The sequence below is a fragment of the Camelus dromedarius genome, chromosome 9 (genome assembly GCF_036321535.1).
Source record: "Camelus dromedarius isolate mCamDro1 chromosome 9, mCamDro1.pat, whole genome shotgun sequence".
NCBI classification, from domain to species: domain Eukaryota; kingdom Metazoa; phylum Chordata; class Mammalia; order Artiodactyla; family Camelidae; genus Camelus; species Camelus dromedarius.
This window is the reverse complement of record NC_087444.1, coordinates 19,392,042-19,414,187: the sequence shown is the minus strand read 5'-3', so window position 1 is coordinate 19,414,187 and position 22,146 is coordinate 19,392,042. Positions and strand designations below refer to the sequence as shown.

At 33.1% G+C, this 22,146-nt stretch overlaps 1 protein-coding gene across 1 annotated transcript in view; it reads right to left on the bottom strand.

The window, feature by feature from the left end:
- Positions 1–22,146, bottom strand: part of SYCP1 (synaptonemal complex protein 1) — a 104,796-nt gene that overhangs the window by 3,570 nt on the left and 79,080 nt on the right. Inside the window, exons 27-29 of the mRNA XM_010980709.3 lie at positions 19,687–19,746; positions 11,848–12,027; positions 4,743–4,886 (exon numbers count right to left, since the gene is read on the bottom strand). Coding sequence (XP_010979011.3) covers positions 4,743–4,886; positions 11,848–12,027; positions 19,687–19,746 — 384 coding nt within the window. The remainder of the gene's footprint in view (positions 1–4,742; positions 4,887–11,847; positions 12,028–19,686; positions 19,747–22,146) is intronic.

The window sequence follows — 22,146 nt, the reverse complement described above, 5'->3', positions numbered from 1 at the left end:
GTTGGTCTTTTCAAAGAAACAAATTTTGGTTTCATTGATTTTTCTCTGTATTTTTCTCTAATTTGTTTATCTCCACTCTAATCTATTATTTCCTTATGTCAGCTTTGGGTTTAGTTTGATCTTCTTTTTCTAGTTCCTTAAGGTGTAAATTTAGTATATTGATTTCTTTCTTTCTTTTTCAATGTACAATTTACAGCTATACATTTCCCTTTGAGCAATGTTTCTGCTGCTCACATAAGTTTTGTATATTGTTTTCATTTTTCTTCATTTGTTAGTCAAATTTCCCTTGTGATTTCTTCTCAGATCCATTTTAGATGGTTAGAAATGTGTTAATTTCCATAAATTTGTGAATTTTCTATTTTTCCTTCTCTTATTAATTTCTAACTTCATCTTATTATATTCAGAGAAGATTATTTATATGATGCTTAGCTTTTTAAATCTAGTAAGACTTGCTTTGGGACCAACATGGTCTACCCTGGAGAATGTCTACGTGTACTTAAGAAGGATATGTACTCTGTTGTTGGATTGAGTGTTCTATACATGTCTATTAGATCTATTTTGTTTCTGTTGTTCCTGTTTCCTTACTTATCTTCTGTCTAGTTATTTCCTCCATTATTAAAGGTGGGGTATTGGAGTATCCAACTATTAATGTGTAACTGTCTATTTCTCTCTTCAATTCTATAAAGCTTTGCTTCATATATTTTAAGGGTCTGTTATTAGATATGTAAATGATTAAAACTGTCATAACTTCTTGCTTTACTGAAACTTTTATTAATATGTAGTGTCCTTATTTGTTCTTGTAATTTTTGATTTAAAGTCTATTTCGTCAGAAATTAGTAAAACCATCTCACCTCTTTTTCTGGTTACTATTTGTATGAATATATTTTTCCATCCTTTCACATTTGGCCAATTTGGATCTAACATGAGTCTCTTTTAGACTACACACACACACACACACACACACATATATACATACACACATATATTTTAGACCATATTTAAGCCATTTTAGAGAATCTATTCTGCCAATCTATGTTTGTTTATTAAAGAGTATAATCCATTTACATTTAAACTAATTACTGATAAGAAGAGACTAACTTTTGCCTTTTGTGATATTTATTTTCTATATGCTTTATAGGTTTGTTTTTTTTTTCGGTCACTCATTTCCTCCATTACTATCTTTTGTACTTAGATGACTTTTTTGGTAGTAAAATGTTTTGATCCCCTTCTCATTTCCTTTTGTGTATATTCTGTAAATACTTTTTGTGGTTACCATGCGTATTACATTTGACAACCAAACATTAAATAACCTAATTTAAATTTATACCAACTTCAACAGCCTACACAAATTGCTCTTATACAGCTTCTTTCTCCCTCTGCTACAGATGTCAAAAAATTACATCTTTATATATTGTGTGCCCAGTAACATAGACAAATAATATTTATGCATTTGTCTTTTAAATTATGTAGAAAATAAAAAGTGAATTTAGAAGCCAAAATTACAATTCCAGCTTTTATAAATTTCCATGTATTTAACTTTATCAGAGATCTTTTATTTCTTCATATGACTTTGAGTTACTGTCTAGCATCCTTTCATTTCAACCTGAACAACTGCCTTCAGAGCTTCTGGAAGAGAAAGAAGGTCTAGTGACAACTCCCTCAGCTTTTTTAAATCTAGGAATGTCTTAATTTCTCCATTTCTGAAGAAAAGTCTTGCCTGATATTAAATTTTTAGTTGACAATCTTTTTCTTCCAGCTCTTTGAATATATAAACCTACTGTCTTCTGGCCTCCAAGGTTTCTGATGAGAAATCAGCTGATAATCTTCTCAAGGGTACCTTGTATGTGATGAGTTGCTTCTCTCTTGCTAGTTTCAAGATACTCTTTGTCTTTCAACAGTTTGATTATAATGTTTTGATGTGAGTCTGAGTCCATCCACTCAGAATTCAATGAGCCTCCTAAATTTGTAGATTCATTTCATCAAAATTTGAAAAGTTTTCAGCCATTTCCTCAAATATTCCTCTCTCTCTCTCCTCCTTCTATATATCAATTCATATATTGACCTTTTGATGATGTCCCACAAGTCTCTGAGGCTCTATTCACTTTTCTTCATTCTTTCTGTGTTTATACTCAATAGTTTATTGTCTTATCTTCAAGTTTATCAATTATTTCTTCTGCTTACTTATATCTGTTTTTGAATCCCTCTAATACACTTTTCATTTCAGTTACTGTACTTTCATTTCCAAGATTTCTTCTTTATTCTTTTTATAATTTCTATCTCTTTATTGGTATTCTTATTTTATTCATACAATTTTCTGTCTTTGTCTTCCTTTAGCTCTTTGAGTAACTTTAAAACAGTTATTTTAAAGTTTTTGTCTAGAAAGTCCAATACCTGAGCTTCCATAGGGATATTTTCTATTGATTTGTTTTGTTCCTTTGATAGGCCATACTTGCCTTTCTTTGTATGCCTTGTGATTTTTTGTTGAAAACTAGACATTTTAATCTTACAACTTGATACATCTGCAATTCAGATTCTTCCTCTTCCCCAGGGTTTGCTACTTATTTATTTAGATTTGTTTTGCTTTTTGTTTTACTTTTGAAAGTATCTCTGCACCATGGACAAGCCTCTGGTGAAAATCTGAGATCTTTTTGGTTTTTTTGAGAGTGTATCTTTCCCTGGGCATGTGTAGTGGCTTTCTAAATGCCCCATAAATGTGATTGATTTTGAATGTTCTAACCCTTAAATGTCTGACTCCCCAAAGAGGAGGAGAAAGAGAGACAGAGAAACAAGTTCAGTTCATTTAAATCTTCCAGAAGACACTTCAGCCAGTAAGGACTGAAACAATGGCATAAATGTGATTATCCGTAATAATTTTACCAAAAGATCTGTACCTGTACCTCAGTGATCAGAAGCAGCAATCAGCAATCAGAACACTGAACCTCGATCTCTGGAGAACAAGGTCCTTTTTGCTCACCCTGACTCCAACAAGATGCAAGCATGGCTGCCTACAATATGGCTATGTGTTAGGTGATAGGCATCCATTACCACTTTTAAACCTGAAAGTGACCAAACTTAACCATAATTTACTACCCAAGTTTCCCCCTGGAAGTTGCAAGCATTCAAATAGTCTCTAGAGTTCCAAAATAAATTACTTCAGATAATTTCTGCCAGTATAATTGTTGTCTAGGTGGAGAAATGGATTCCTGACACTTCCTACTCCACTATTTTCCCTAAGGTCATTCTAGACAATACATTTTTAAACTTTACTTTTTATAATATTTGAATGTTTGCCAAAATTTAAATGCAACAGCTAAGAAAATTACAAAAATAACTAATTTCAAGTGATAACTACAACCAATAAAGCCCATTGTGAAATGTCCTGAGACTAGTTTAAATAATTGTTTGCAAAGTTGTGATGCTCCTTTTAAAAACGAAGTAAAATTATGAGTCATTCCAAATCTCAGATCAGCTAAGAAATTGGCCTAAATTCACACTAGAAAAACAGTATGGATTTCAATCCTGGCATGTCTAATTCCAGAGCTCATGCTCTTTCTACCAATTCTCATTACATTTTTATATACTTAGACTTCAGTCTGAACTGGTAGATATTAAGTACAATGCCATACATAGGATTTGGAGACATACTGTCAGTGTTCAAATTTTAGCTCCACGTATTACTAGCTATATGATCCTGGGCAAGGTACTGGTAGGACATAACTGCCTCATCTGTAAAATGAGAATAACAACCCTGTCTATACTTCTAGAGCATGAGATTATTTTTAAGAAATAACTGAAGTAATTTGTGTAAAGTGTTTACAACAGTGCCTGATTCACAGTTCTAATCATTAAAATGTTAATCACTATCTATAAAACAAAGAAGTACTAGAGTAGTGATTTTCTGTAAGTTAATTTTAGTAATTACAATTTTAAGACTTTAACTACTCATTATTTCAGAACAAATGAGAGTAAAGGATCCCAAAGCAGTATAAAAGCTTGAGGGATCACATAGTTATTAGTCAGAATAACAAAACAAATGACTTTGACTTGAATTTTGTAATTAAGAATCTTTGGTATATTGCTCCATTTCATGTAATGAGATTTACTTGTTTTTAAATTAAATGAGTCTAAGTTTAATTATTCATTTTCAATTAATAATAATTATGCCTTTGGAAAATACTGATATGTGTGAATATACTCATAGTAGGGAGTAATTGGGGATACAAACTGCTAGGGGAAATATCCTCCTTAAGCACGCCATCTTTAACATATTAACTCTTTAAGAATCATAGAAAGGTTAAGGCTGTCAACCAATACTTTGATACAGATTTCAACCAGTAAGTGTTATAAAATAAAGGAACATGTATAACAACAAAATCAAGAGGGGTGTCAAAAAACAAATTTGGCTGCAGCAACATTAAAAATATTCATTTGACCTTTCTTTAAAAAAAAAAAAGAAAAGAACACGCCAATGGAAAACAAGACGGTTAGTCATCTCATAAGCCAACTATGTTACATCAAGTGTTTCAAAATGTCATTTTTCTGAAGTTTAGGGAGATTATTTTAATCCTAATTTCTTTAAAATGCTGCAAAAGCATAGAGTTTTGTTATAGTAGGGTCCTATTTTTTTTCAGTATTGCAATGATAGATACTATGCCCATATATTCTGTATATACATCAAGCAATAATGTAGAAGTAGAATAATGTAAATAAATAATGAATGTGATTATCCGTAATAATTTTACCAAAAGATCAGTAGTTTCTGAACTATCCGAATTAATATCAAAATCAAAGACTGTTTTTCTCTTTTTGTTACATTCTTCAATGGGTACGTTCTTGTTTTCTCTTTGCCGAATTTTTTGTTTTGTTGGTGTCTTCACAGTATATGCCTATCAAAAAAGAAAAACAATACATTATTCCATCAAATAAAACATGTTATTAAAGGCAAATTGAAGCTTTAGCGATCAATAACTCTCCATTATTATTGGCATGTATATAAAGTAGAAATTTTGGATAAGAATTTAATTCATATGTTTTTGCAGAAAATAGTAGGGGGTTGTGAGGAAGAGGGTGGAGGGCAAGGAAAGAGTGAGAAAGAGAAAGAGAGAGAGAGGAAGAGAGGATGAGAGAGACTGCCTCCAGCTTCAGCAGTCAACAGTCTTAAGAAAGACCTTAATTTTGCTAACAATGATTAAGACCAAAGAACTGAGAGCTTTGCTCTCTCTATAAAAATCCTTACTGATTTATGAGAAAATAAGTTTGCTTATCTTTTGTTGGTAAGGTAATTGTATTGGTGAATGTTTAGTATTCCATATTACCCTGTAATATGTAAATTTTATAATTTTTAAAAATTATCTTTAAAAAGCTCACTGAAAGGTAGAGTAAGGAGTTACAAAAATTTGCTTTTTCACAAAGCAACAAAAGTGCTCATAAAAGTGGTCAAAATCAGCTTGTTTAGAACTCTAGAAATTAACAAAAAGCTTGCCACAACCTGGAAAGTATTTTTGGTTTTTTGTTTTTAAATGGCTGAACCTCTGTAAGAACAGCAACATTAGTGGTATCAACTTTTCCTCATCTCATCCCCTGCTCTCTAGCTCTGTGTTACCTTTAAAAAGTAACAGCCCACATTCCTGGTCCAGCCTGGTAGCCACTAAAGAGAGCAAAACAGAACTAGAGCTCTTTCAAAGCTTTATACTCAAAGAGTTGTCATTATTTGACCTGTCTAGTCATTCTCTGGAAGACTTCATTTACAGGGTTGTCTGTATTTAACTCACTCAGAGTTGGGGGGGGGGCTCTCTCCTCAATGTGTGTAGGGTAGGGAATAACATTTGTCAAAAAAAAATTACAGACAAGTATTCTAACTTTGCAGCTCTCTGAGGCAATGACCATCAGCTGGGGTGAATGAAAGACTAACCAAAAACCTTAAAAGGACAGCTAAGAAATGAGATGTCCACAGGGACTTTGAGAAGCTTTCATATATTACTGGAAAAACAGCCACTCTCGTGGATAGGGCTGTGAGTAAGCACAGGAAAGACATGAGTAGGTCCTAAGCTCTTATCTTTGGCTCATCTTGAGGGTCTGCAAAAGCAGAAATTGGAGGCTAAGGCAAAGTCGTCTACTGTCTGGCTGGGTATTGAAAGTGCCTTAACACTAATAGTCCTTTGGCAACAACTGGGAGATTTAATGATTCAAGCATTTAAGAAAATCTCTACTCAAACAGCTGAACATTAAGCTAACCAAGTAGAGACTTTAATGGCACTCAAAGAATATAAACTTTATAGAATTAGTTTACAAAAATCACTAATCGAACAATTAAAAACTGATATGCAGGAACAACAAACCTTAAGGAGAGAGAAGAATTTGATTATCCAGAGTTGTCACATTACATTATTTTTAATGTTCAGATCGCAAGAAAAAATGATAAGATGTGCAAAGAATAAGAAATTATGACCCATACATGGGTGGGGTGGGGGGCAGTCAATAGAAACTATCTCTAAGGAAGCCTAGTTATTAGACTTCTTAGACAAAGACTTTATATCACCTATTTTAAATATGTTCAAAGAACTAAAGAAAACCATATCTAAAAGAGCTGAAGGCAAGCATAAAGACAATGTCAAACCAAATGGAGTATCAACAGAGGGATAGAATTTATTTTTAAAAGAATGAAACAGATATTCTGGAGTTGAAAAGTACAATAACTAAAATGAAAAAATCACTAAAGGGGCTCAGTGTCAGATCTGAGAAGGTAGAGGAAAGAATTCATGAACCTGAAGATAGTTCAAATGATACTATCCAGTCTGAGTAACAGAAAGATGAAAGAAGAAAAATGAACAGAGCCTCAGAGAATTATAAGGACACCACTAACCACACTGACATACGCATAATTGGAGTCTCAGAATGACAGTAGAGAGAGAAAGGGCAGAAATAATATTTGAAAAAATAATGGCTGAAAACCTCCCAAATTTGAGGCAAACATTAATCTATCTACACATCCAAGAAGCTCAGCAAACTCCAAGGAAGATAAAAATCAAAGAGAACCATACATAGAAACATTATAAGCAAACTGTCAAAAGACAAAGAGGGAGTTTGGGTTTTCGAGCCTGTTGCCTGTCCTCTTTGCTTGGCCCTGCAATGAACCTCTCTCTGCTCAAAAAAAAAAAAAAAAAAAAAAAAAAAAAAAGACAAAGACAAAGAGAAACTTGAAAGTAGCAAGAGACAAGTGACTTATTACATATAAGGGATCCTCAATAATATTAACTAGATTTTGCACTAGAAACCAGGCTATCCAAAAAGCGTTGACATATCCAAAGTGCTAAAAGAATTGTTACCAAATAATTCTATATCCAGCAAAACTATCCTTCAAAAATGAAGGAGAAATTAACATATTCCTAGATAAACAAAAATTTAGAGAATTGTCACTAGCAGATCTTCCTCACAAATATACTAAAGGGAGTCCTTTGGGCTGAAATGAAAGAAAATGAAATTCAAATTCACATAAAGAAATAAAGAGCACCAGAAAAGGACAATGCATAGGTAATTATAAAAGATAGTATAAACATATTTTTGTTTGTAACTTTTTGTCCTACCTAATTTAAAACACAGACATATAAAGCAATAATACTGTGTCAATAGGCCTAAATGTATAAATACATGATTCATATGACAAAAGTGAAAAAGAGAATGAAGCTATAGTGGGGCAAAGTTTTTATATATCATTGAAATTACTCTGATATTAATTCAAACTAATCATTTTAAGTTAAGGTGTTAACTATCCTTTCCAGGTTATCATTAAGAAAATAATTCCAGAAGTATAGTTTTTAAAAAAAAAGAGGATTAAAATGGTATACTAGAAAATACCTATTTAATACAAAGTAAGACAGTAATGGAAAGACACAGGAACAAAAAGACATAAGACATATAGAAAATAAAGAACAAAATGGTGGACTTAGTTCTACCTTTTTAGTAATTACATTAAATGTAAGTCAATTAAACATTCCAGTAAAAATGCAGAGTTGTCAGAATGAATGATGGAAAAAGCAGGATCCAACTATGTGCTGTCCACAAAAGACACAATTTAGATTCAATAACAGGAGTAGGTTGGAAGTAGATGGGTGATATATCATACAAATAATAAACAAAAGAAAGCTGGGCTGGCTATCTTAATATCAGATGAAACAGACATAAAAAAGATTACCAGAGACAAAAAAACATTCTACAAAGGTAGAAGGGTCAGCCTATCAAGAAAGAATAACTGGTACAAGTATATATGCAGCTAACAATATAGCTCTCAAATACATGAATCAAAAGCTGAGAACCGGGTAGGAAGGGATAAATTGGGAGTTCTAGATTTGCAGATACTAATATACATAAAATAGATAAACAACAAGTTTGTACTGTATAGTACAGGGAACTATATTCAATATCTTGTAGTAACCTATGGTAAAAAAGAGTATGAAAATGAATATATGTATGCTCCTATATGACTTAAGTAATTGTGCTGTACACCAGAAATTGACACAACATTGTAAACTGACTATACTTCAATAAAAAAGAAAAAGAATAAAATTTTTTAAAAACTGAGAAAAACAGATAATTAAACAATAATAGTAGGAAGTCTCCCACATCCCACTTTCAATAATGAAAAGAACAACTAGACATAAGATCAGCAAGGAAATATAATACTTGAATAACACTATAAACTAGCTAGATGGATACTTAGGAAATTCACAAATATGGCAATACAATGCACATAACTTTATTTTTCAAAAATAAATAAATCTTAAGGGAAATTAGAAAGTACTTTGAGAAGAATGAAAAGGAAAATACAACATACTTATAGGATACAGTGAAACCAGTGTTCAGAGAAAATTTTATAGCTACAAATGCCTATATTCAAAATTAAGATTAAGACATGATGATTAAATACAATGTGGTACCTCGGGTTGGATCCTGGAAGACAAAGAGGACATTAATGAAATAACTGAAATCCAAATAAAGTCTGAAGTTTAGTTAAGAGAACATATGATTCTTAGTTTTGACAAATGTAAACAGTAATATAAGATAATAATGGAGAAAACTGGGCAAGGAATACAAAAGAATTCTCTGTACTACCTTTGTAACTTTTCAATAAATCTAAAATTAATTGCAAAATAAAATAAGTTCATTTGAAACAAAAAAGTAAGGTTACCACACCTGAATGGCTAAAATCAAAAAGATGAAAATTACCATGTGGTGGCAAGAATGTGCAGCAATCAGGACTCTCATTCACTAACAGCCAGAATGTAAACTAGTATAATATTTAACAACAAAAAAACCATGATTGGTAGTGTGATACAATAAGAAATACATGTTTGTTATTTGCCTTTGGTTTCTGACATAGAACTTTTAAAACCGTTGTAACTTCTCGAGTGACAGGGTTGACAGGATGCACCTTTTGGTATAACATTTGGTCTCTGTCCCCAGTGATATGATAGAATAATCTTTTGTAATCCATAATGAGCTCCTTTCAACTGTACCTGTGTTTATGCTAATGAACTAACTGGTGGTAGGTGGTGCCTAAGCAGCTTCAAGATGATGTCTGGTTGCCAGAAAGATCAAGGCATGATTAAAAGTTTGGAACCTTTCAGCCTCACCCCCTGTACTCCTGGAGAAGACAGGGGTTAAAGGTTGAGTTAATCATCAGTGGCTGATGATTTAACCAATCATGCCAAGTAATGAAACCTCCATAAAAACCCCTAAACAATGAGGGTCTGAGAGCTTCCAGCTTGGTGGACACATGGAGATGTTGGGAGGGATGGCACTCCCAGAGAGGACATGGAAGCTCTGTGCCCATTCCCCCATACCTTGCACCATATGCATTTTTTACATTTGGCTGTTCCTGAATTATAACATTTATAAACTGGTAATAGCAAGTAAAGTAATTTGCTGAGTTCTGTGAGTCATTCAAGCAAATTATCAAATCTGAGAAGGGGGTTGTGGGAACCTCCAATTTATAGCCAGTTGGTCAGTAGTACAAATGGCAAGCCAGCACTGTAACTTAAATGGGAGCAGACTTGTGGGACTGAGCTCTTGAACTGTGGGGTCTACATTAACTACAGATTGGTAGTGTCAGAATTTAATCAAATGGTAGGACACCCAGTTGGTGTCTGGAGAACTGGAGAATTGGCTGGCATGGGGAAAAACACATGCATGTTTTGTGTCAGAGTAAAAACAGATCAGGCAGTATCTGTTAACATGGAATGTGTTATGCATAACCCTATAACCCAGCAATTTTACTCCTACGGATATATACCCAACCAAGATGTGTACATGTCAAGCACTAGAATTTTTATAGTAGTGCTATTCATAAAAGCCTACTCTGGAAATTAACCACATGTCCATTAACATTACAACTGATAAGCTGTGGTACAGTCCTACAATGAAATGCCAAATAGAAATAAAAATAAAGCAAGTTCAAGCAACAATATGGATGAATCTCATAAACATAATATTAAGTGAAAACGTCAAAACAAAAATACTATGTTTCTAATTATAGAAAATGCAAAAACAGGTATATCTAATATTAGAAGTTAGGACAACAATTGGCCTTGGAGGAGGGGCTAGCAACTGGAAGGGGAAACAATCAGCTCTTCTGAGGTGACAGTATTTTCTGTGTTTTAATCTGAATGCTGGTAATAAGGTCATGTTCAGTTTGTAAAGATTCATCAAGTTGTATAATCAGGATCTGTGCATTTTTCTTGCATATATTTCAATAGAAAGTGTTTTTTAAGAAATTCTTAAATAGAGACCATTTCATATTCTGAGTAACAGAATAGTAAATACAATAAAATAATTTTACATAAAAGCCTCTCTAAGCTATGTAATTTACTAATTTTCATAATTTCCACAAGGTGGATAATATTGTATATATAATAGGATATGAGTGGGACTCTTTCTTTTGCTCTAGACTTGTCAACGAAAGCATGAAGCTGGTGGGGAAAGTGCTAGTAACACATATTCTAAAGGAAGCAACCTATGATTAAGGCCAGCTCCATCTCTAAGGCTTATTAAAAAATGGTTGAACAGGCCCAACAATTACCAAACATCTCCCTTACTCCCAGTTATTTTAAGGAAACTGGGAGGGAAAGGCATGAAATTTCAGCTTAGAAGGGTAAAGACAGGTTGAAATACTCTTCCCCTCAACTTCCCTGAGGAAAAAACTCTAAAAAGCAGCCTTATAAAGACTAGGGGTGCCTTCAAGAAGGGGAGACTGGCATCTTATTCCCCAGATGGATATAAACTTGGGCAGAAAATTTGTTTATCTGTCTTTGTGTCTGGCTGAGCAGAGTCAAAAGAAATTAGAGATAAGATGGCAGAGAAAGGGGAATGCAGAGTCAGAAGTAGAGCATTATATACTGCTATTTAAGCCCTGAAAAGTTGACTGAATTCCCCACAGATTAAGTGACATGTGGAAGACAGCTAGATATGAGCCACCTTGCTAGTGGCACCTGCTCCAAGAGGGCTGACTGCTAAGTAAAATACTCCAGCAGAAAGATTATGAGGAGTAAACAGCAAAGAGAGGTAACTGAGGTGATAATGGAAAATGTCAAGTTAAAACTAGATTTTGCACATCAGGGACCTATGCATTGGTGAATGCCAGAAAATGATGGAATTTGCCCAAGATGTCATTAAGTTGTGAACAGTGACAGATTAAAAAATGAAACCATTTTATGCTAGTTTAACAAATAATTGAAACTTTCAAGAAAATGGTTCTATATCTATGTGTGCAATACCACATATATGGTATGTGATACTAGAGACTTCTTTTTATTTAAAAAAATTACTGCTTTCTTAGAAATTTTAGCAACAAACCTTTGGTAATGGTGCAGATAAAGTATTTTTGGCAGATGTCCACAGATTGTTTTTTTTATCTTTTGATTTGCCATGATCAGCTGATGCGAATTTTCGAGATATATTTTGTGAAGGAGCTGCTTTAGAATCAAATTTCCAATAACTAGTTTCAGGTGTTTCCAGTGAAGATGTCTGTGTTTTCTATATTAAACACAAAAGTGAATAAAATCATCATTAAAGTCACTTTAATTAAAATGCACCAACGAGTAGAAGTAACACTGAAATAAACCAGAATTTACCACCAAACTTGTTATTGATTAGAAAACTTTGAATAAATTACACTTATCTTCTTTGTCACTTCATTTTCCCATTTAAGATGAAAATGGTATCTGCCCCTCTCTGTCTTCACAGAGCTGCTATAAAAACAAGTAAGACATCTCAAATCCCCATTTGACCAAAAGTTGAGGATTCTTCAAAGAAAAATCTCTGTTCCTGGTGGCAAAAAATCTTAATCTGTGGTTCATTCCAATAGCCTGAAAGCAAAAGGGCATTCTCTTTTATGCTTTCATATTTCCTCTATCACCTATAAACATATCAGCTGTTTCCTATTCACTAGCCTCACTTCCTCTAAAAAAAAAGGGAAGAAAAAAATTTTAAAGAACTAGAGAAATTTTTAAGAAAAAAAAGTGAAAAAATAGCTTTTGCTTCAATTCTGAAAATAAACAAATTGCAAATTTACTTTAAATACTTAGACTTTATTTCAACTCAATTTTTTCAAATTCTCTTTCTCTTACCTTTATACATATATTCCTTCAGCACTTGACCTAGCTTTCTAGTGAAAACTAGTAATAGTTGTTTTAGTGGACTCCTACATGAAACCCAGCTCATCAGTTTCTATTTCAGAACTTCCTTCAGTTATAAACATCTCCATGAATACAATTATGGCTATTAATCACTAGAAAGAATGAAATACACAAACACACACACACACACACACACACACACACACACACACACACTTACACACAAAGGCTACTCTCAAAACAAAAGCTTGGTGGTTGAATCTGGAGTGAGTTTAAATTAGGAGGGTATAGCATGCAGGATTAAGAAGTGACCATGCATGTTATGAAAAAACACTGGATGATGAGTCAAGTAATATGCTGTTTTCTCCTGGATCTTTTACTGCCTTGTTGGATAATTTTAAGTAAATCTCCAAGTATCTCCAGGCTTAAACTTATTCCACCTACATAATCAAGGAGCTAAATGACTTGGAAAACTATAAGACACTGACGAAAGAAATTGAATATGACACAAACAGATGGAAAGATACACCATGTTCATGGATTAGAAGAACTAATATTGTTAAAATGACCATATTACCCAAGGCAATATACAGATTCAATGAAATACCTATCAAAATACCAATAGTGCTTTTCACAGAACTGGAACAAACCATTTTAAAATTGGTATGAAAACACAAAAGACCCTGAATAGCCAAAACAATCTTGAGAAAGAAGAACGAAGCTGGAGATAAGCTTCCTAAAATTCAGACTGTACTACAAAGCTTCAGTAATTGAAACAGTATGATACTGGCACAAAGATTAGACATAAATCAGTGGAACAGAACAGAGAGCACAGAAATCAACCCATGCACTTATGGTCAATTAATCTATGACAAAGGAGGCAAAAATATACAATGAGAAAAGACAGCCTCTTTAGTAAATAGTGCATGGGAAACTGGACAGCTACATATAAAAGAATGAAATCAGAACTTTTTCTAACACTATATACAAAAATAAAGTCAAAATTTGAATTAAAGACCTAAATGTGAGACCAGAAAACATAAAACTCCTAGAACAAAACACAGGTAGAACACTCTTTGACATAAATCATAGCAATATTTTTTGGCTCTGTCTCCTAAGGCAAAGGAAACAAAATCAAAAATATACAAATGGGACCTAATTAAACTTAAAAGTTTTTACACAGCAAAGGAAACCACTGAAAAAACAAAAAGCCTACTGAATGGGAGAAAATATTTGCAAATAGTATGACTGATAAGGGGTTAATATCCAAAAAATATAAATAGCTCATACAACACAACAACAAAAAAATGAACCCAATTAAAAAATGGGCAGAGAACCTGAACAGATATTTTTCCAAAGAAGACATATATGGAAGGTCAACAGGCACATGAAAAGATGCTCAACATCGTTAATTATCAGAGAAATGCAAATAAAAACCACAATGAGATATCACCTCACAGTTGTCAGATTGGTTATTATCAAAAAGACCACAAATAACAAATGTGGAGGAAAGGAGATCCTGGTACACTGTTGGTGGGAATATAAATTGGTGCAGCTACTTTAGAAAACAGGGTGGATGTTTCTCAAAAAACTAAAAATAGAACTACCATATGAGCCAGCAATTCCACTCCTGGGTATACATCCAAAGAAAAGAAAAGCATTAATTACACCACATCAACAAGAGAAAGGACAAAAATCACATGACCATCTCAATAGATGCAGGAAAAGCATCTGATAAAATTCAACATCCATTTATGATAAAAACTCTTACCAAAGTGGGTATAGAGGGAACAAATCTCACCATAATAAAAGCTATTTATCACAAACCTACAGCCAGCATAATACTCAATGGTGAAAAGCTGAAAGCCTTCCTCCTAAAATCTGGAACAAGACAAGGATGCTCACTCTTACCACTTTTATTCAATATAGTATTGGAAGTCCTAGCCATAGCAATTAGACAAGAAAAAGAAATAAAAGGCATCCAAACAGGAAGAGAAGAGGTGAAATTGTCATTATATGCAAATGACATAATACTATATGTAGAAAACCCTAAAGGCTTCACACAAAAACTACTAGAGCTAATAAAAGAATTCGGCAAGGTAGCAGGATACAAGATTAACATACAGAAATCAGTGGTATTTCTTTACACTAATAATGAAATGTCAGAAAAAGAAAGTAAAGAAACAATCCCTTTTGAAACTGTATCCAAAAGAATAAAAGACTTAGGAATAAATCTGACCAAAGAAGTGAAAGATCTATATGCGAAGAACTACAAGACACTGACTAAGGAAATTAAAGCTGACATAAAGAAATGGAAAGATATCCCATGTTCTAGGATTGGAAGGATTAATATTGTTAAAATGGCTATGCTACCCAAAGCAATCTACAGATTTACTGCAATCCCTATCAAATTACCCAGGACATTTTTCACAGAATTAGAACAAATAATCCTAAAATTTATATGGAATCACAAAAGACCTGGAATTGCCAAAGCATTACTGAGGAAAAAGAATGAAGCTGGAGGAATAACCCTCCCAGACTTCAGGCAATACTACAGAGCTACAGTAATCAAAACAGCATGGTACTGGTACAAAAATAGACATATGGATCAATGGAACAGAATAGAGAGCCCAGAAACCCACATACTCAATTAAACTTTGACAAAGGAGGCAAGAACATACAATGGAGTAAAAACAGTCTCTTCAGGAAATGGTGTTGGGAAAACTGGACAGCTGCATGTAATCAATGAAGTTAGAATATTCCCTCACATCATACACAAAAATAAACTCAAAATGGCTTAAAGGTTTAAACATAAGATAAGACACTATAAACCTCTTAGAAGAAACCATAGGCAAAACACTATCTGACAAATCTCAGCAATGTTCTCCTAGGGCAATTTACCCAGACAATAGAAATAAAAGCAAAATTAAACAGACAGGATCTAATTAAACTAATAAGCTGTTGCACAGCAAAGGAAACCATAAGCAAAACAAAAAGACAACCTACAGAATGGGAGAAAATATTTGCAAAAGATGAGACTGACAAGGGCTTAATTTCCAGAATATATAAACAGCTCATACAACTTAACAAGAAAAAACAAACAACCCAATGGGAAGAAGACCTAAACAAGCAATTCTCCAATGAAGACATTTGAATGGCCAATAGGCACATGAAAAACTGCTCAATATCGCTAATTATCAGAGAAATGCAAATCAAAACAACAATGAGGTATCATCTCATAGCAGTCAGAATGGCCATAATTCAGAAGTCCACAAACAATAAATGCTGGAGAGGGTGTGAGAAAAAGGGAACCCTCCTACACTGTTTGTGGAAATGTAAATTGGTGCAGCCACTACGGAGGACACTATGGAGGTTCCTTAAAAAACTAAAAATATACTTAACCACATGATCCAGCAATCCCTCTCCAGGGCATATAACCAGAGGGAACTCTAATTTGAAAAGACACATGCACCCCAGTGTTCATAGCAGCACTATTTACAATAGCCAAGACATGGAAACAACCTAAATGACCATCAATAGATGACTGGATAAAGAAGTTGTGGTATATTTACAATGGAATACTACTCAGCCATAAAAAATGATAAAATAATGCCATTTGCAGCAACATGGATGGGTCTGGAGAATGTCATTCGAGGTGAAGTAAGCCAGAAAGAGAAAGGAAAATACCATATGCTATCACTTATATGTGGAATCTAAAAAGAAAAAAGAAGAAGACAAACAAACTTATTTACAAAACAGAAACAGACTCACAGACATAGACAACAAATTTATGGTTACAGGGGTAGAGAAGGGGGTGGAAAGGGATAAATTGGGAGTTGAGATTTGCAGATACTACCTACTACACATAAAATAGATAAACAACAAATTTATACCATATATAACAGGCAACTATATTCAATATCTTGCAAAAACTTATGGTGAAAGAGAATATGAAAATGAATATGTGTATGTTCCTATATGACTGAAGTATTGTGCTGTACACCAGAAATTGACACAACATTGTAAACTGATTATACTTCAACAAAAATATATCTTAAAAAAAGTTGTATGCACCCCAATGTTCACAGCAGCATTACTTAAAATAGCTAAGATATGGAAGCAACCTAAGTGTCAGTCAACAGATGTATGAATAAAGATGTGAGGGGTGTGTGTGTGTGTGTGTGTGTGTGTGTGTGTGTGTGTGGGTGGGTGGTGGAATACTACTCAACCATAAAAAAGAATGAAATTTTGCCATTTGCAACAACATGGATGGATTTGGAGGGTATTATGGTTAGTGAAGTAAGTCAGACAGAGAAAGACAAACACTGTACAATATTATTTATTTGTGGAATATAAAAAATAAACTAGTATATAATAAAAAAAAAGCAGACTCACAGATATCACAGTGGGGAGAAGGGGGGAAGGGCAAGATAGAATTAGGATACTATGAGGTATAAACTATTGTGTATAAAATAAATAAGCTACAAGGATATACTGTACAGCACAGAGAATATAGCCAATATTTTATAATAAATATAAATGAAATATAACCTTTAAAAATTATGAATCACTATGTTGTACACCTGAAACTTATTTAATATTGTAAGTCAATTGTACCTCAATTTAAAAATAAAATAAAATACAAAATGTTTAAAAGGCAGTTTTGCAGGTTTTTGGCCCAATTCAAGTGATCTCACTTCATGGTCCTTTTTCCAACAGGTATGAATTTTGGCAGCATTTTTTCACAGAGTTGCATTTCTATATCCTTTTCCCCAAATATTTCTACATCATAACTGATAACACAATACTTTGAGGGTTTTTTGTGTTTTATTGTTTTGTTTTGTTTTTGGAGGGGAGAGGCAATTAGGTTTATTTGTTTGTTTTTATTTTTATTTATTTATTTATTTTAAATGGAGGTACTGGGGACTGAATCCAGGACCTCACGCATGCTAAGCATGCACTCTACCACTTGAGCTACCCTCCCCCCTTTGCGAACACAATTTTCATGAAAGCAAAGTTTTTCTGCTCTCTGGACTCATCAGGAGTCATCCTCAGAATCTCCAAAATGTAACTGCTTTCATGGATAAATTTTTCTCACCCAGAAGGACTGAGAATGGCAACTGCACCACCTTGTGGTCATATCTGGGAATCTAACAGTTCCCTGGTAGCCTGGTAGCCTGGTAGCCTAAAAGAAAATGCACCCCCATTGTAGACTACTGAAGTAACCCTCTTTATAATATACCATGGAAATGTATGTACTTTCCTACAAGTTACATTTTTTCTTAATATTACATTTCCAGTGATGCATATATACAGAATATTCATGACTTGCTCTGTCATACTTTTAAAACATTTATATGGCATTTCTTAAATGCCAACAAGCACTATTTTAAATGCTTTACAAATATTATCTCATTTATTCCTTGTAACAACTTTAGGAAAAAGATACTACTGCCTTTATAGATGAGAAAACTGAAGCATGAAGTAACATGCTCAAATTTAGTAGTGTTTGATAAACCTAATGATTATTATACATAGGCTTGTGATACTTCAGTATTGTGGGAATAAAGCAAAGCACACCAAAGCCTATTTAAATCTTTTCATCTCTTTTATCACTTTCTCATTATTTGCAATATGTATATCCAAACCCCAACATAAAATATAAAATATATACATAAATATAAAATAATTCCTATTAAATAAATGTTTATTTAATTAAAATATAAATAAAATAATTCCCATTAACTGGTCTACTTGATAACACATATAAATAATAGGCATATATTACTGGAATTATACATGAATCAAAACAACTCTAAGAATATATGACATATACTTTCATAATATGAACACATTCTACATTTAGAAATGAATACTGCAGTTTAACCAATTTATTATCTTCATCAGACACTTCCCTTAGACTATACCTAACGCTCCTGGCTAATTTTACTATGATAACAACTTCTCCAAATATAATGTTTTCAAGTGTCTCTCACAATGTCTGGACATATGAAGCACTCAATATTCACTCAGAGATACAATATTTCTTCTTTTCTTCTCTTTCTTTGAACCCAAATGTAACAAAATTGTAGCACTGTTTATATGTAACAATTGAACTGTTCTCAATTACTGTCACTTTCCGTTTATAGTCAGAACGTCTGTGGGGACTTAGGTGACTACATCACTGTGTATAAAGAATATTTAATCATTTAAACTAAAATTTGCAATTAAAATTTTCTGTAATTATCCTATATTACCAAATGGATTTGAAGCTGAATAGAATTATTTCTCATACCTGGTGTTTCCTTCCAAGTGCAGGAAACATTCCTAACCTCTCTCTGCTTCCTTAGGGGGAGGAGCAACAACTTAATGAGATTGTTGAATTTGAAAGGAGTAACTAGGAACAAACAGTTTAGCCCCTTCCTTACTACTCTCCTTAAGTACCAGGGAAGCACACATTCTATTCTATGCCATACATTTTACAAGAGCAGGCCAATCAAGTACATAGACTTGTCCTGGTCCAGCTCTAACTGTGACAGGGTAGACAAATTTGTCTAATTTAGGATTTCAGGATTAAGAAATACTCTTGCCTTCAAACATAAGCCACATTCTCCAATATTAGTTGTCAGTAATAAAGATATTATTTTGATTTTCACTGTCTTTCTCAATTGGCTCAGACCTAAGTAAGGAAAGCAAGATGTCATTTATTTAGCCCTCTCAAAACCTAAAATTAGACTTAAATACAAGCTTTAGATTTTTTAATGAAAATATTTTGCCTCTAACATTGGAAATTTCTCAAGAGAGAAATACACAAGTGCCTAATTAAAGATAATACTATAATAAAGTTATAGAAGATTAAAATCTTCTCTAAATTTCCAAACGAAAAATGCTTTGAAATTTTTAGCAAATGTCTTTGATTTAATAAATGGCAAGAAACAGTTATGAAAATGAAACTGTGTGATATATTTTTGTTCTTTTCCCATTTATGAATAAAAAAATTTAACCAGAAAATGAAATGGTTATAAAGAGATCTATGAGAATTATATAAAACTCTTACCTTGTCTTTTTTTTCTTTGAGAGTAACTGTGTTTTCTTCTGTCTCTCTTTTGAATTTTTCCTATTAAACATGAATATCAAGTATACACAAGTAGTTATTACTATTATAAAACAATTAATGTTTCTATTATCAAATCTTTCCTAAGAAGTATTAACAAAGAACACTGCCCTCTAAATCTTATAAAGCAATGAAAAGAAAAAAGAAAAACAAAGTTCCTTTTCTACAGAGGTATGTTACTTGGTTTTGATTATCTTTTTTAAAAATTCTGATCTGTCTCTAGCAGGTGTCTAAGGAACACTGAGGAAGGTCCTTTAAAAACTCTGAATCTCAGCTTTCTCATTTGTAAAATGAAGTGGATGAGTCAGATCATAAAGTAAAGGATATACACAAGTAACTAACTGTAAAGAGCTGCAAAGAGATTCAAAATATTATGAGTCTTTAGAGGCAGAATTCACTTTTTCTCTGTATATTGAGAAAAGCATTTCAGTTGGACACTGAATAATGAATTTTCAACATGAGATAAAAAGTGATGAGGGATAAAAAGAAAATTAAAAAAAGTACAAAATACTTAGGAAATAACACATCATTTCTCTAGTGCTCCAGGAAATAATACATTTTGCTGTATATTAGGGTGTGTGTATTCAGTAGGAAAAAAAGAAAAATTAACCCTGGCCTGGGAAAACAATATGTGCAATGCCTTTAATATGACAGTCATTTGGAAAACAGAATTGTTACAGCCGCAAAGAGCCTTAAAGGTCTCATAGAAGGGAAAGTTTCAATGAGTAGAACTTTAGGCCTGTCCATGATGCCTATGCCAACACCTGTACTCACTGAATGCCTTATGTACACCATGGTCTCTCTCCCAAAGTGTTGCTCCTAGTCAGAGAATACTCTTCATCATGAAAGGATAAAGTATAGCCTCTAAACTAACAAAATTACACTGACTCTCAAAATATTTATTTTGGCTTCTAGAGGACAGAAAGGAGAAGGCACCTTCTACAACTGCATTTTTTCTAAAACTCTGACTTTTGCTGGTCTAGAGATCTTACCACAATCTGCTCTGATATACCAAGTGTTTCCAGAGAGTGAATTAGAAAGATGTGTCTTTGACAGTGTCTCATTGATCATGTGTTCCCTAAGACCAAAGTAATGGGCAGTCCACCAAGTTCCCTGTTTAATCTGAGTATCTTAAAAAATGCTTCTAATATGGTCTGGCAAAGAGAGGATTGACTTGAGTTACAGAAGTAGAGAATGACAGTCCCTGTGACTAAATTTCATACCTGAAAAAAATTTACAAACCTAGAACCCTTTAAATTAATAGGAAGCCTGGTACTCTTGTGGAAGGATTTTGCAATCACATCACAAAGATATACTGCACCCTTCCTACTACCATGTGCACTGAAAGAAATACTAAGATTTATGGGTAATTGGTCATTGACAATGAGCTAACACCAATTTTTGTAAACCATAATGTTACTATTTGCACTAGTTTGAGCACAGATGTATTGGGATCAGGTGATAAATATCATTTACTCCAAGTCCACTTCATGGTGAGCCCATGGTACCATAAACCCATTCTGTGGTCATTTCTTTAGATCCTGAGTATTCAGTTGAACAGATAAACTCAATAAGAGGCAAAATCCCCATATTGATTCTGAATAAAGAGTGAGAAATTTTTATATTTGGAAAAACCAACTGGAAAACTTTAAAACTCTCTTTCTATATCAAGAATGTAAACAAATATACAAAATAACACATCTCACTGAGTTAGAGATCAAGCCGTGAAAGATGTAGGAAAGGTGATTTAACACAGTCTCACAAAACCAACCTATTTTAAGTGGAAGCTAAGACTTTCATATGGTAACAATTTCCTCACACCAATGGGTATGCAAAATAGTTCAAAACTGGGATTGGCATTTTGGCTAGGATCAAAATTGAAAACAATGAAAAAGATATAAAAGATGAGCTGAATTTCATATAAAAAGGTGAGCTGAATTTATGTAAATATAAAGCTCAACTTAAATATTGGAATTATGGTTACAGAATTTTATTAATCTTGACAATGTAAAATAATAAAATATCAAAACTGTATATGTGAAGAAGAGGTAGTAGGAGAAAGTATTAGATATATTGTTTAAAAATATAAAGGTAACCAGTAAAATAATTAAAAAGATGATACACACCTTCCAGATCAACCAAAGACACACACAATTTAGAGAAAAAGATAATAAAATAAATAATATGTAATGTAAAATAAGATTACAAAACATGATTAAAATATGTATCATATTGATAAGGTTTATATCCACAATACATAAGGAACTCCTACAACTCAACCAAAAAACAAATAACTCAATTTAAAAATGGGCAAATTATCTGGACAGTTCTCCAAAGAGGATATACAAATGGCCAACAAGCATATGAAAAGATGCCCACCATCACTAATTAAAAGAGAAATGC